This window comes from Martes martes, assembly GCF_963455335.1.
Source record: "Martes martes genome assembly, chromosome: 12".
NCBI classification, from domain to species: domain Eukaryota; kingdom Metazoa; phylum Chordata; class Mammalia; order Carnivora; family Mustelidae; genus Martes; species Martes martes.
The window spans coordinates 18,591,852-18,608,494 of NC_137900.1; the positions used below are offsets into that span (position 1 = coordinate 18,591,852).

The 16,643-nt window shown below is 41.0% G+C and overlaps 1 protein-coding gene across 2 annotated transcripts in view; it reads left to right on the plus strand.

Moving 5' to 3' along the window:
- Positions 1 to 296: 296 nt before the first annotated feature.
- CEP78 (centrosomal protein 78) overlaps positions 297 to 16,643 on the plus strand; it is a gene marked incomplete at its 5' end in the record, with an annotated part of 32,085 nt that continues 15,738 nt past the window's right edge. Inside the window, 9 exons of one of the 2 annotated variants that reach the window (XM_080819996.1) lie at positions 297 to 730; positions 4,840 to 5,012; positions 5,107 to 5,179; positions 6,297 to 6,400; positions 7,880 to 8,054; positions 10,672 to 10,785; positions 12,546 to 12,610; positions 12,917 to 13,028; positions 15,706 to 15,841. In XM_080819996.1, coding sequence (XP_080676122.1) covers positions 478 to 730; positions 4,840 to 5,012; positions 5,107 to 5,179; positions 6,297 to 6,400; positions 7,880 to 8,054; positions 10,672 to 10,785; positions 12,546 to 12,610; positions 12,917 to 13,028; positions 15,706 to 15,841 — 1,205 coding nt within the window. The remainder of the gene's footprint in view (positions 731 to 4,839; positions 5,013 to 5,106; positions 5,180 to 6,296; positions 6,401 to 7,879; positions 8,055 to 10,671; positions 10,786 to 12,545; positions 12,611 to 12,916; positions 13,029 to 15,705; positions 15,842 to 16,643) is intronic. The other variant, XM_080819995.1, reaches the window with a different exon arrangement.

Below are 16,643 nucleotides of genomic sequence, written 5' to 3' on the forward strand. Positions count from 1 at the left end.
TGTGCTGCTACATCCATTTCTCACTGTTATTCGACCAGAAAAACCTCTCCTCAAACCTCAAATCCCGAAAACCTCCTACCTTCCGCACCTCCCTCGCCTCGGAGGTCCCGCCTCTTGTCCTCACGCCCGGTCCCCACGAGAGGCGGGGCTCCCCCTGCGTGCTGACGCACAGCGAGCGCGCTGACGTCTCCGCGCTCCGCCCCTGCAGGCTCCGCCCGCCGGCTTGAATCGCGGTCCCGCGCTGCGGAGGGCGGTGGGGCGGGAGCCAACGGCCGGCGGCGGGGGCCGGGGGCGGTGCGGGAGCGCGGCGTCGAGGGGCTGGCCTAGCTGTGGCCGGGGACCCTGCGTCTTCCGGCTGAGCCACGGGTGTTCCGTAGCCGCGGGGTCGCAGCTGCCCGGCCGTGAGCGACCCGGCACTCCCGGGCGCCAGCGGGCATTGTCTCCGCCGCCGGCGTCCCTGGAGGCCAACGCCTGGCCATGATCGACTCGGTGAAGCTGCGCCGCGACGCTGCGGCCGACTTCTTCTCGCACTACGAATACCTGTGCGCGCTGCAGGACTCGGTGCCGCTGCCCTCGGTGCGCGCTTGCCTGCGGGAGGGCGTGCTGGACTTCAATGCCGACCGCCTGCGCCTCGTGGACTGGGCGCCGCTCCTGAGCACCCTCAAGATTAATAAAGATCTGCCCCTAGTCTCTATCAAGAGCTTCTTCCAGCCGTGGCTTGGCGAAACAGGTTTGTAGTTCCCGCTTCGGGGGCCCTGGTGACGGTGCCCGGTGGAGGCTGGGCACCAGCCGGGGTGGCCAGTCCCGCGGTCTGGGTGCAGCACCCCGGGGACTCACCAGCTCAGTGGCCCGGAGTGAGTGAGTTACGGCCCCGTAGGTCTCAGCGTTCCCATCCGTGATGTGGGCCGACAGGACGCGCTTTACGTGGTGATTGCGAAGATGCACGGAGTTATTGCTTGTAGAGCACTCACCGCGGTCTGGGGCATCATTAAGCGTTCGACAGATCTTGCCTGGTTTTCTGAATGAGTTAGCCTGACAGAGAACAAAGCGATTTGGAAAACTGATACAGCCCAGCCTTTTGCCTCGTTTCGGTTTGAATAAGACATAGCTCTTAGGAAAAAAACAAAACAAAAGCTGTTTTTGGTTTTGTATTATTTTTAGTGACATCTTATAGTGCATAGACTCTGTGTGGCCTGAGCGAGTTACTTTTGAACTATAATCCCCACACTTGTAAAGTGGCATTAAAACTATTCTTTCCATCTCTTCTTAGAATTAACAGGTTGTTTAAAAGTACACTTACCTGGTGAGCAGGTAATAAATAAAATCATTTATTTATTTATTTTTAAAGATTTTATTTTTTAACAGAGAGAGAAATCACAAGTAGGCAGGGAGACAGGCGGGGGGGGGGGGGTGGGAAGCAGGCTCCCCACTGAGCAGAGATCCAGGACCCTGAGACTATGACCTGAGTGGAAGGCAGAGGCTTAACCAACTGAGCCACCCAAGCGCCACTGTACAGAATTATTCAATCACTGTATGGTACACTTAAAACTAACATAACACTGTATGTTAACTACACTGGAATTTTTAAAAATAAATAAATTTGACCAAAAAAAAAAAAAAAGAATTGCACAAGTTGTATAAAGTTTCTGGGCACTCAGATGAGCTCAGCCAGCACCAAGCACGGTTGGAGGCAAGGCTCCTGGCCTAGAGGATCTCCTCTTCTACTGAGGGAGGCAGCAAGTAAACACAAGCACAGTAGTAGTCAGTGTTCTGGAATAAGTGACCTCTGGTGCTGCAAAGCAGAGAACAATGAAAGGAATGTTCAGGGAAGACTTCTTGGAGGACGTGCCTCCTTTCTGAGAATGTGAGAAGCTATTCAAATGGCGGAAGGGAGCTGCTCGTGCGAAAGTTTGAGAAATATAAAAATATGGCAAAACTAAAGTACAGGACAAGAACTTAGGGTTCTAGAAGTGAGACCTGAGACTGCAAACCAACCTGGCAGGGGCCGTACAGGGAGGGGCCTTGTTTGTCCTATCAAATAGTTGGATGTTTATCCCGATGGTTGTGGGAGACACAAGGATGATGAGATGGATTTTTTATTTAGAAGCTTGCTGTGCCCTCCATATGGAAGGCAGTTGATTGGGAGGAGGACAAATAGTAATCTGAGAGCCCAAATTAAGGTATAGAAACGGAGGACTGGATTTCAGAGATCAAAGAGATAGAATGGACGGGTCCTGGTGACTAGTTGGGGGGAGGGCAGCAAGCTTGGGTGACAGTTTATAGTGGCATCTTTCTGTGAGGCGCAGAGCACAGTAGGAGGGGATTTGGGTTGGGAGAAAAATCTCACTTCATCGTTAATGCTTTAGGAGGGCCCGGCGGGGCATCCCAGCATGTCTGCTAGACATCTCGTGGCTGCAGGTGCAGATCTGGGCTTTATGGGGGAATGTTTGAGATATGGGAGAAACTGAGATAACCCACAAAGAAGATCTAGAAAATCCTAAGCCTGAAGGATGTTTTTTAAAATGGACCCACTTTGTCGGATGCACCTGGGTGGCTCAGTGGGTTAAAGCCTCTGCCTTCAGCTCAGGTCATGATCCCAGGGTCTTGGGATTGAGCCCCACATCCGGCTCTCTGCTCAGCAGGGAGCCTGCTTCCCCCCCCCACCCCGCCCCTGCCCCCTGCCTGCCTCTCTGCCTGCTTGTGATCTCTGTCTGTCAAATAAATAAATAAAATCTTAAAAAATGGACCCACTTGGGGCGCCTGGGTGGCTAAGTAGTGAAGTGTCTGCCTTTCGATCAGGTCATGATCCCAGGATCCTGGGATCGAGCCCCGCATCGGGCTCTCTGCTCAGCAGGAAGCCTTCTTCTCCCTCTACCACTCCCTCTGCTTGTATTCCTTCTCTTGCTGTCTCTCTGTGTGTGTCAAGTAAATACATAAATAAAAATCCTTAAAATAAAAAAATAAATAGAAAATAAAATGGACCCACTTGAGTATGTTTACAAGCTGAGACAAAGTAGCCAGGACACAGGATGTGAAGATCCAGGAGAGAAGGCGACTATGGATATATTTTTTAGAGACCTGAACACTTGGGACACCTGGGTGGCTCAGTTGGTTAAGTGTCTGCCTTCAGCTCAGGTCATGATCCCAGGATCCTAGAATCGAGTGCCCCATCGGGCTCCTTGCTCAGCAGGGAGCCTACTTCTCTCTCTCTCTCTCTCTCACTAATAAATAATAAAATCTTTAAAACCAAAACCAAAAAAATCTGAACAATTGTCATGTGCTTTTTCTAGGCTCTAGGTTTCACATCATCTGTTATCTCTTCTGCAAGGACATTTCAGTTTATCCCCTGGTGAAGAGAAGTCACATTATTCTCTCATTTCATGCAGGTGTAGTAACTGTTCCATACCTCTGAAGGGACTTTATGTATCCAAAGTAATCAGAAGCAATTACAGTGGGAAGAGACCTCAAAGTCAAGGCCACTGTCCTTAATCTTGCCTAATCTTTCACATTGAATGTAAGAAAACTGTGTCATAGAGACCACTCTCTTCAGAATTCCTTCCCTGAACCTTTGTTTTCTCTTGCATCCAGTGGCTCCAGGCTGTAGATTTCAACCTCCTAGGTTTGCTTCTTTATTCTCACCAGCATTGCTTTGCTTTCCTCTTCTTTGTTCTTTTCTTTCCTTTCCTTTCCCTTCCTTCCTTCCTTCCTTCCTTTCTTTGATTTTATTTGTTTTAGAGCAAGAGCATGAGCAGCGGAGGGACAGAGGGAGAGAAAGAATCTCAAACGACTCTGTGCTGAGCTCAACACTGGGCTCAGTCTCAAAACCCTGAGATCAAGACCTGAGCTGAAATCAAGACTGGGTCGTCTAATCAACTGCGCCTCCCAGGCGCTTCACCTCACCAACTTCTAGCTAGTGTTGCTGCCTCTGAGTTCAGTTTCTCTCAGTTCATCTGCTTACTGGGCTTCAGTGATGTTTTTCTTTATTTGAGAGAGAGAAGGAGAGAGACGGGGGTTGGGGGTGCGGGGTGCGGAAACAGAGGGAGAGGGACAGGCAGACTCCACTCCCAGCATGGAGTCCCAACAGGGGACTCAATCCCAGGACCCTGAGATCATGACCTGAACCGGAACCAAGAATCGCCACTTTAACCGACTGAGCCCACCAGGCGCCCCTTCAGTGATCTTCTAAAATGAAAATACATGCTTAAAATAATGCTTGTAAGGGCTCACCAGCACAGGATTATTGTGTATGGGGTGCGAGGTTTGTGCTCTGCCCAGAAGCTTGAAATCTCTGCCAAGCCCCAGGGGGCTAATTGGCCCTGAGGAAGAGGTGCTTTTTCTAATCTGTCTGACTTAGGTACCTTTTTCTAACCTGCAGAGGCACCTTTACTGTGCCAGTGGTAGCCTCTGTCCTCATCAGCTTCCGGGTGAAAGCCATAGGCTTTTTATCTGAGGCTTGCTTTGGCTAACCTCTGTCTTGTAATTTCTGTCTCCTCCCCCTGGTGTCTTGGCCTTTAGTCGTCCCCACCTGCAGTATTTTCCATGGCCCGCAGGTGTCAGGCTTGGATGTCTTTGCGCAGGTGCTCTCTCTGCAGTTAAGCTCCTCCCACCCAGACTATGTGGTCATTCCCTTTCTAGATTCAACTTCAGGGTTATCCTGAAGCCATCAATTAGATATAGCATCTTGCTTTCATAGGAGCCTCTATACCCATAGTTTATATTTCTGTATCTCGTGTGGTTGATGCTTTGAGCTTACATGTGTCCCTCAAAGAGGGCTTTAAGAACACAGAGCAGATGCTTTCTCACGATGATAATATATATTTTGCAATAATTTTGCTTTAGGTTCTGACAGAAGTAAAGTTTGCAGAAGTCGTGTTCCTGCGATAAGAAACAAAGATGTGACCTTCCAGTTATGTAAAGCTCTCAAGTGCTGTTTAAGTATATCAAGTGCACTAAAGAACCTGGAGCTGAACGGACTAGTGCTGCGCGAGAGAGATTTGACTGCCTTGACAAAGGTAAGGCTTCTCCAGTGTGTCCTGCAAACATTGGATATTTACTCTGGGGGGAAACTCAACCCATAAAAATTTTAACTTTTTCTTCCCATTAAAGGGATTGAATAAATCCACCTCTCTGGTGCACCTGTCTCTTGCAAACTGCCCAATTGGAGATGGAGGTTTAGAAAGTAAGTTTCAATGTTTTTTAAGTCTCCTCCAACCAGACTGATCTCACATCTCCCTGCTTGCATGTTAATTGCTGTCTGTACCTTTTCTGCCTGGATTGTCTCCCATGCCTGATCAAACCATGGTCTCCTCTCACCTGTACACTGAAAGTTTGTCATGCTGGATACTCTCCGAACCATTTTCACTTAGATTATGTTAAGCCAAAAGCCACACAAGTATATACTATATTGTTTATATATATGTAGTATAATACTATATATATGCAGTATAATATATACTATATTATTTCATTCATCTTTTTATTATCAAGAAATAATTATGGGAAGGGAAATAGCAAAATGTAAAGACAAAAGAATCATTATCCTTAAATAGTTAAAAAATCTGTATGCAATCATAATGACAAAATGCACCGTGTTATGTACTAAAATAGGAAATACATGCAAAGTGCTACGGGAGTATATAAAAGGCCAGCAAATTCAGTGGTGTTGGTGGGGGGGGTATCATAGGAGTAATCACAGAGAAAGTAATTGTTGATTGGGGTCCTGAAGAATTAGTGTGTTCACTGTGTCCACTAGTGGTCTGGGGTGGTAAGGAAGGCTGCATTTTAATTTGAGGGGATTAAGACTTGACATGTTCTGTCTTACATTGCTCTAGTATATTGCATGGCACCTAATGAAACTCTGGGTTTAGAGTTGACATTTAAATTGACAGATGACTGATAAATGAGTTTGGGTTATATCATTGGAAATAGGAATATAGGGATATATGGGAAGAGTCTTAGGCTTTTTAGGTTTTTCTTTTTCTTTCTTATACCTCAAAAGGTACAGAGTACTTTACTGACTAGTTGGGCATAAAGTTTGCCAGGTTCAGAATATTCAATTCTAGCATCTAGGTAAAATTAAACTGTTGCTGTAAACTAGAATAACCCTTTATTACTGACATTTTTTAGAATGCACCAATCCATCCGTTGCCTGGGAAGATTGTAGATAGTGATTTTAAGACTATAGCTATAAACCTCCGGTAGACTCAGGAAAAGCAAATAAGTCAGAATTGACCAGACTGTATGGGCTCTTCATCTTATCGTGTGTGTGGTTTTTTTTTTTTTTTTTTTCCTTTTAGTTATTTGTCAAGGTATAAAGAACTCTATCACTCTTAAGACAGTAAACTTCACGGGGTGTAATCTGACATGGCAGGGAGCAGATCACATGGCCAAGATCTTAAAGGTGACTTTCTGTTTAAACTTTCATGAAAACATATTCTGTGATTAAAGCAGATTAATACTCTGATACAAGATGGCACATCTTTTCTTGTCTTTTGATGTACATGATTACAGTTTTGGTTTTGTTGAAAGATTATTACCAGCTTTCAGTTGGGGGTTCTACCACTAAGGAAAGGTAATCCATTTAACCATAGTAATAAAAGATCTAGTGTATAATACATTATAAATAATACTTTCATGTATTTTTAGTTCTTGGAAACAGCCCATCACCGGGTGTTATAGTGTTTCTAAAACATAGCCAGACCCATTCGCTGACTTAGGGACTGTGGCTGTTTCCGTCCTACAACAGCAGAGTTAAGTATTTGTAACGGAAACCTTATGGCCCACAAAGCTGAAAAATTTACATTTGGGCCTGTGCAGAGCAAGTCCATTGACCCCAGATATAGAAAACAGTCAACAGCGTGGATTCTGAAGCCAAATATCCCAGTTTCAGATTCTAGCTCACCAGCTTCATAGCTTCTGACCACAGACACATTACTTAGCCTCTGTGCTTTATTAGGAGGATTAAATGAACTAGTTTGTATAAAATAGTGCCTGGCACATTATAAGCACCGTGAAAGTGTTTTGCTGTGATTTCTACTTTTTGCTTTTATAAATTATTGTTCATAGAAAAACAGCACCAATGATTTTCCATTTAGACTGGCATAGGAACTTTGAGTCTTTTGTTGTTTGAGCATGTAATAAGATTTCTTTCTTTTAAAGTCAGTGTTCCCTGTTACCAAAATTTGTCTTATGAATACAGAGAACTGAATATGTCTTTACGACTCTTATCTGTGGTTAAAAATCAAACCATCAATTTCCTGAGGGAGGTCAAACTGGCTTTGCATACTGGAGGCCTCTAAAGTTGGTGTGCAAATTCTAAAATAGTGAGATCCATTGAGTTGGGGAAAGAAAATACCAGAACCTCTATATTCCTTTTGTGGTATTTAAAAAATAACCGTGTAGTTTATAATGTAGGTGAAGTGTATGTGCAGAACTGAACGTGTAACTTCGTGTATATAATTTATCAATAAATAGATCCATGTTACAGAAAGTTTACTGCAGGATGCCCAGTCAAGTGTCTGGAAACCATGGGAGGACAGAATGATAGAACTTAGAGCCTCAGGAATAACAGAATTTAGAACCAATTCCCTGACTTGGCAGATAAAGAAAATAAAATGTATAGAATGTAATTTGATTGTCAAAGTTTATGTAACTAATCAGCCACAGGTCACTCCCTGGCTGAAATCTAATCACTGGCAAATTAGAATCTGGGTCCCTGAGACTCTTGAGCTAGAATCGACTGTTGAGCCTCTTGGGGTGACTCTCTTGGCTTATATGCTTGTACGTGCGTATAAATGTCTGACATGATAAGCCATCCTCAGTAGGCATACCCTGCTTCCTTATCCAGATGTCTTAATTTCATCCTGTTAAATCTTTGAAGTATCAGACCATGAGAAGGCACGAAGAAATCTGGGCCGAGAGTCTTCGTTACAGGAGGCCTGATCTGGACTGTATGGCTGGTCTGAGGCGCATCACCTTGAACTGCAACACGCTCATTGGTGACCTTGGCACAAGTGCTTTTGCAGAATCTCTCAGTGAGGATTTATGGCTTAGAGGTAAATCCTAGAATTTTTTAAATGTTAAGTATGTTTAGCTTTTGGCTTGATACCATTGTCATGGGATTTTTTTTAAGCCTTATTTTTTCCAATACCTTTTACTGTGTTTTTACGCTTCTCTAAGAGTTGCATATACTTTTTATAGGAAATACAGAGTAACTAAACAAAATTACTCATAATCTTAATACACATTTTAGCGTACCTTCAGTGTTTTGTTTTTCTATAAACATGTTCATACACTTCAGAGACTAGAAGAGTGGACTCATGGTTCAGTTACTGTTTCATGCTCTTCTCTTACTTAATGATGCATCATGTAGTCCTCCATTATGTTGATGTACAATAGTTTAATCCTTTGCAATTAGATTTAAACACGTTGTACTTTGCTCTGTCAGGAACAGTGTGTAGTGAACACATCTCTATGACCATTGCATTAGCTCTATAGATTAAGTTACTAAAAGTGGAAACACCTCATAATGTGACATATTTTTATACTTACTGCACGTTGCTGAATTCCCATCCAGAAATCCTGTGCCAATTTATAATCCACCTTAACAGTGTATGTGAGGCCTCTCCCCTCACAAATGCTGGCTTGTGTCACTAGTAAAAACTGTAATGCTATAAAAGTGATAACTCTTCCTTTTTAATTTTTAATTTTTTAAATTTTTTTATTTTTTAACCCCTCCTTTTTTATGCAGGTGGGATTACTCCAAACTTTATAGCTTTTTTAATTTAATATGGTATGAACATCTTAAGAAGTCCATACATTTACATCTCCCACATCATTTTTAGTGACTTGCCATTATATGAATATGCCGTGGTCCATTTTGCTTATTTATTGCTACATATATGAGCTCTTTGCAGGTTTTCACTGTTAAAAACAGTACTCTGATACACATCCTTGCCTACGTCTCTTACTTCCTTTGGTTAAATTCTTAGTTGCTAGGTCAGAAGAGCATGTACATTTTCAAGGTTTTTGTTACGTGATCTTGAGCTACTGTTATGGAACAATCTCATTTTATTGTTTTAATTTGTATTCAGTTTACATACTAGTGACATGTAGTGGCTATTTATATTAATTTGGCTAGTTGGTTAATTATATCCTTTGTCCATTTTGTGGTAAGAGTTTGCGAGCATTGCATTGTGTTGTTTCCATATGTCTGGCTTGTTTCTGTGTGTCATGGGGTTTTAAAAGACCTCAGTTACTTTAGTGTAATGGTTTATACAATACTTTTTAAAAAGGGCTCATAACAGGGCACCTGGGTGGCTCAGTAGGTTGAGCCTTTGCCTTCGGCTCAGGTCATAATCCCAGGGTCCTGGGATCAAGCCCCACATTGGGCTCTCTGCTCAGCGGGGAGCCTACTTCCCCTCTCTCTGTCTCTGCCTGCTTCTCTGCCTACTTATGATCTCTGTCTGTTAAATAAATAAATAAAATCTTAAAAAAAAAAAAGAAAAAGGACTCATATGATAGTTTCCTCCTAGGTAGTGTTTTTTATACTTGTGCTTTTGTGATGATCCCTTTGGTTTAAATGAGTATATTGTTCAGCCTTAGAACTACTAGTATTATGATCATTTGTTCTGTTCTTTGACCTTTTCAAGACAGTGTTCTTGACTGTCATTCTTTCATGGTAAGTTCTTAGCATATGTTCCCTATTCACACATTCTTCGGATTCGTTATTATTTACACCCTCTTAGACATCTTTCTTTGTTTTTCTTTTCTAAAACTAACAATTACTACATATCTGCTATTTGGCTTTTTCCTTTTAACTAGTTTTAAGAGTGATTTGGAACTCAAGAGCGTATCAAAAGTATGCAGCGTGTTCTCTGAGCTCCACCCAGCTTTTGCCTGTGAAGTTTACTCTGCCACTAGCATCCTTGCTGAGGAGCCACATTTGTTTTTTAAGATTTTATTTATTTGACAGACAAGAGATCACAAGTAGGCAGAGAGAGGGGTAAGCAGGCTCCCCGCCGAGCAGAGAGCCCAATGCAAGGCTCAATCCCAGGACCCCGGGATCATGACCTGAGCCGAAGGCAGAGGCTTTAACCCACTGAACCACCCAGGCACCACTTGAGACCCCTTTTGTGAGGTTTTTCACTCACAGACTATCTAGAGTTATTCTTTACCTCTGTAATTATAAAATATGTTGGCTCATTTATTGGTACCAAGAGCAGGCTGGTCATGGCTCATCCAAGAATTTTTTTTTTTTTTTTAAATCTTTTTTTTTTTAAAGATTTTTATTTATTTACTTGAGAGAGGAGAGAGAGAGTGAGAGAGCATGAGAGGGGAAAGGGTCAGAGGGAGAAGCAGACTCCCTGCCGAGCAGGGAGCCCGATGCGGGACTTGATCCCAGGACTCCAGGATCATGACCTGAGCGAAAGGCAGTCGCTTAACCAACTGAGCCACCCAGGTGCCCCTCATCCAAGAATTTTTTATTGGATTTTGTATTATATGTGTGTGTATGTACTTTTCTATTTTTCTTTCTTCAACACCCAAGATTAAAAACCTGCCATGACTTCTTGTACAGAAATCTTACATGAGCTTTTACATGAATACGCGAGAGTTGTATGTGTGTCAAATCTGTGTAGAGTTGGCAAGTGACCTTTTGTCTTTCTTCAAAAGCACTTGACCTGCAGCAGTGTGGCCTCACCAATGAAGGAGCAAAGGCTTTACTAAAGGCCCTCGAAACCAACAGAACTCTGGTCGTTCTGGATATAAGAAAAAATCCACTCGTTGGTATGTCACTCCTTTTTTAATTGATGAACAAATAACAAAACAGAAAGAATGTGTTCGTGTATTGACAGTTTTTAAAACCTAATGTGTTTGCTTTCCTAATGCTATACTTGCCTAATCTTGTACTTCCCTTGTGTTTTAGCAGATAATTTACTAACTAACATGAGTTATACGTGTAAATTGCTCTTGGCTGCCACTCTGAATAAGGCGAACCTAGATTATGAACTAGCTTCCACCAGGAGAATTATTGCCTCTGCATTGCTGCAAAGAGCATTTCATTCATTTCTCAGTGTAGCAAGTAATTTTTTAATCCTTTCTGTGTTCCAGATACAGGCTTTAGGCACTAGGAATGTAACAGTGAACGGGATCAACCAAAGTCTTACCCTCTTGGAGCTTATGTTCTAGTGGAGGAATTCAAGTAGAAATGAGTAGGCAGAGAAGTAGTGTGATTTTAGATGGCGGGAAGTACCCAAACAGCCAAAGGTAAAGACCCTGAAGGGGGCAGTAGGGCTGTATTCCATATGATGAGGGACAGCTTCACTGGAGAAACGACTTTTGAGCGGAAAGCTGAATGAAGAGAGTGGCTGGCCATTGGGAGACCTGGAGGCAATGCATACACAGGCGTGTAGGTGACAGGGTGGGTGGAGTATTTAAGGAAAACATGGAGGCCACCATGGTCGGAACTCTGAGTGAGGGAGAGCGAGGTAGGCAGGGAGGTCACAGAACTGGCCAGGGGTGTGATCTTACAAGGTCTTGAAGGCCAGAGTAAGGACATGGATTATTCTAAATGAGTGGAGTGTTTTGAGCTGGAAAAGGCTTGAGTGTGTGTTGTTTTTTTTTTTTTTTAAAGATTTTATTTTCTTTTATTTATTTGACAGACAGAAATCACAAGTAGGCAGAGAGGCAGGCAGAGAGAGAGGAGGAAGCAGGCTCCCTGCTGAGCAGAGAGCCCGATGCGGGGCTCGATCCCAGGACCCTGGGATCATGACCTGAGCCGAAGGCAGAGGCTTTAACCCGCTGAGCCACCCAGGCGCCCCTTGAGTGTGTTTCAATAAGATGACTCTGGTGTAGAGAATAGACCTGGGGGTGGGGGAGAGATAAAGAAGGAAAATGGGGAGACCGGTCGGGAGACTATGACTCCCCTCAGGAGTCCAGATAAGGGCTGTTTATGGTTTGCCTTAGGGTGGAAGGTTGGGGCTGGCGAAGTGGTTCAGTTCAGTTGTGTTTTAGGGGGTAGCTAATAAGACAGATCGGGTGTGGGGTATAAAGGAAATAGTAATAAAGAAGCAAGTGCTGGATGATAACGGGTGCAACCAGTTGGTACCACTCACTGAGAAAGGGGGTCTGATGAGAGGAACAGCTTTGAGAGAATATCAGGACTTTGGTTTGGCAGACTAGATGCCCTTTAGGTATCTAAGCATCTGGACAGTGCCCAGACTTTTGCTTTCTATCCAAAGCTATCCAAAGCCACGTTAGACATGAAGTGTTTCGATTTCATCTTTGCTGCTGCCAAAAGAATAGTCATTGTGGGCAATATGGGAGGGGGCATACTTTCGTGTTAGGTTTCTGAGGAAGAAATTAGAATACTAAAAAGGGGGAAATAGGTATATAATCACATAATGTGGGTTTTGTATTTAGTTTAATGTGAAAACAGTAATTAGTTTGGTCTTTTTGTAATTTGTTTTTGTAATTTGTTTGTTTTTAAATGGGAATAACCGCTCAGTGGGAAGCAATTACTATAATTCCAATTTATTTTACTTTAGATCATTCTGTGATGAAAGCAGTTATCAAAAAAGTTCTCCAGAATGGAAGGAGCGCCAAGTCAGAGGTAACATGTTGTAGTTCTCTAGGAAGAATTTTTCTTTAATTGCATGTTTTTCTTTAATTGCATGTTTTTCTTTTTTTTCCCCTCATAAAATAAAACTATCAAGGCATTTTTCTGCCATCTTAAATCAATTAAGTCAAATCAAATGGCTTTTCTGTTTTGAAAACATTGTGTGATTCTTTAATTTGAGGTCCCAGAAATGCAGATTGCAAACCTTTTGTTAATTCAGAATAGCTTAATTTCCAATTGAGATCAAACCCTTATAAATAACCTGTAACTGAAATAAGTGTTTTTTTATTTCTCTTCCAGTACCAGTGGATAACTTCTCCATCAGTGAAGGAACCATTCAAAACTGCTAGACAGAAAAAGAGAACTATAATTCTGGGAAATGGTCGAAAGGGGAAAGCTACTATTAGAATTGGTAACTCTTTCTCTCCTGGTATTTTAACGTGGCTAGAACTTATGCCATATATGTGTTCCGATGGCTAAAATTAGAATCTCTTCCCATTGTGTGATACTGAGGGTAACAACCAGGGTTAACCACACTGCATATAGGAAAGACTATAAATATTCTGATATAGATGATGAGAATTTATGGAATTAGAAACAATTTTAAAAAGAGATGCTAATACTTCCATTTTTTTAATTAACCAGCGATGTGTTCTTAAAAAGTTCATTATTTTGAATATATTTCTTGGTTAAGATTTTCGTTTTCTCTTCCTGTGGTCTATTAACATAGACAATGTAGGTACACAGGTGACAGGGTGGATGAAATATTGATACGATTCCACAGAGCTCAAATAAAATTTGCCATTTTTCTTCTTTCACTTCATTTTAAATTGAATTAAAATTCTATATGATTTCATAGTTAATACTTTTTTATGTATTCACAAGGTTTCATTGAGTTTAGTCTATTTTTTAAATTAGTGAAAGATTTGGGGTGCCTGGCTGGCTCAGTCGGTAGAGCACATGACTCTCGGTCTTGGGGTCATGGGTTTGAGCCCCATGTCAGGTGTGGAGCCCACTTTAAATAAATAAATAAATAATAAATTAGTGGAAAATTCAAAATAACCTGAATATTATATAATTTTTTAATAGTATTGTAAACATTTCCATAAATACACCTTTTTTTTTTTTTTTTTTTTTTTACTATTAAAAGGTATGTTTTTGATTCTCTATTAATCTCCTTGTTTGGTCAATAAAATATTGAGTAGGAGTTATTAAATCAAAAGAAAGCTTAACAATTCTTCTACCAATTTTTATTTTAAAACATATTTTAGTAGTCAAATAGTATATGCAAGAAGCTGAGATTTGTGATGTCACAGTAATTAGATATTATTAAAAGTTTGCATCATGTGTAAAACATTCTGGAAAGTGTCTAAACTGGTATTTTGATATAATATTATTGTTTTTTAAAGATTTTATTTATTTATTGGAGAAAGAGAGACACAGAAATAGTGAGAGTGGACAGGAGGAGGGAGGAGAGGGTGAAGCATGCTACTTGCTGAGCAGGGAGCCCAGTGTAGGACTCGATCCCAGGACTCCAGGATCATGACCTGAGCTGAAGGAGTCGCCCAACCAACTGAGTCACCCAGGTGCCCTTGATATAATATTAGAAATAGAATTGTATATAGGTAAAAAATATATATGTTATATTAGGATTTCTATAATTTTAGTATCTGGTGGTATATAATAGGACTTCATGGAATGAGAATAAAAAATTAAAAATCTTTTTTTTTTCCTTAGCATGATTAAACAAAGTGGAAATGTGACTGAAGTTTACAGGCTCACTGAGCTATTTTAAGAGTAATTTTATTTCTTGGGCTTTTTTTTGTATTTGCCTCAGTTATATGGAGACATAGAGGTAAGCCACAGCAATGTCTGGCTATGTAGTTAGATCCAGGTGAGTATAGGGTTAAATGTGTGAGTTGTGTCACATTCACATTGTAATCATGTGTGCAGAAAGAAGATAGGAACTTTAATGGGAACTGTATCTCCTAACAAGATACATGAGAATTATTCTGGATTTAAATACAAATGGTATTTGCATTAGTTTCTGAAAGTCAGGGGAGAAGTGTACACGTACAAACCACAAATATACGAACATTTTTCCTTGAGAGTAATTAAGTTAGAAACAAAAAAATAGCTCAAAGTGAATGGAACTTTTATATATTTTAAGAGGTGTATAAATTTATCCAGAGAAATTACACAGGGTCATGTAGAGATTTTCAATAAGGTACACTCTGAAATATTTGCCCTCTGTTGCTATATATGCTTTACTTCTCATGCTACCCTAATGCTGCTAAAGTAGTATAGTAAAATAGATTTGAGGAATAAATATAATAAACTTACGTTACTTGTTTTGAGTAACAGAAAAATATTTAAATGTCAATTTTAATATATGGTTTATTCTAAATAAAGTATTGGCAGGTAGGTCTAGTTGTTGCTACTAACCATTTCATATAAGGATACTTCACTTTTTTAATACTGAAATTGGGCCAAGTCTCCATATTTTGCTCTTTTATCCATTGGGTCTTACTTCTTTTTCGTTTTCTATATGAAATCAAATGAGCATTGAAGGTGACAGACTTACAGAGAGTAGCATTGACTTACCTGCCACTTAGCAGCTTTCAGTCCTATTACTTTGATTGTTTTCACATAGGAAAACTAAACTTAAGTTGAAATTTTGGTCCAATTCAGATTCTCTTTGGCAGGAATCAGGGATGTGTCAGTGTTTCTCTATCTTTGAGATTCAGAAATACCAAAGATATTCTGAGATTCAATAAAATGAATGTTTCTGCATGATACATAAGGTGTATCGTGCATGTTTCATTCTTTGGGATGTATTTTTTATTTACTTATTTATTTGCATGTTATGCGCATCTCATATTTTAGTTAAAATGATAACTTGTTACTCTATGAGAACTTATATTTGTAAACATTGCTAGTCTATGTAAAAGCATTTTTACAGAACGATCCTGTTATTAATGGCCTCGCATCATTGGCAGGTGCCTGTTTTATAAAGTGTGAACATGTGATGATTGCTGTGTCACCATTTAGTGCATCTTGAGTTTGTCCTTTAATGCTTTTGCAAACAGGATTGGCCACGAAGAAACCTGTAAGCAATGGAAGAAAACACTCCCTTGGTAAAGAGTGTTACGCTCCTGAACCTCTACCTCCTGGCGTGTCTGGTTTCCTGCCGTGGCGCACAGCGGAACGTGCAAAAAGGAGCAGGTAGAGTATATATCTTCCTAACTTAAGTTGTTCAGAAATTTTCATTTTGGAGTTTCTATTATGTGGGTGGTCTCTAGTGGTTTCTCTAGAGGAAAAAACGATAACTCACCTGTGGCTTCTGCCTAATGAGTCCTTGAAGGAAGAAAAAACAAAACAAAACAAAAACAGTTATAATTGGGAGTTGCAAGCTATTTCTTGTGTCACAACAAATGTAACCCTGTGGGAGTCAAGAAGAGATAACATTCTCCCCACTGGTACAGGTGAGTAAAGGTTTCATTAAAGGTGGGTATAATTGGGCAGGGCCCTGTAGTGCAGGAGGATATGTAAGGAATGGGGAAAAAAGACATTTCCAGCCTGGTGAATAGTTTAATAGTTTAATAGTTTAATGCAGAATGGATGAGGAGGAGGGATTAGACTTAATCTAACTCAGTCAACTGGCTTAAATCATTTTAGTGAATCAGATTTAGTAAATTAGATTTAACTACTTTTAGCTGATTACTTATCCAGAGGATAATGGTGCCTAGCAATTTTTATCCTAGAAGTATAAAAGTCTCTTTAAATGGTCAAAACTATGATTTTAGGCCTGCTGAGTGAATTGATTTGCTATAGATTATTTTTCAATAATTTACGGGGTAGTTTTCAAGAAATTGGGGATTAACAATTGCTTAAGAAAACAAAGACTTGGAGTGCCTGAGTGGCTCCATCATTAAGTGTCTACCTTCCTCTCAGGTCATGATCCCAGGGTCCTGGGATCAGAGTCCCACATCAGGCTCCCTGCTTGGCAGGAAGCCTGCTTCTCCCT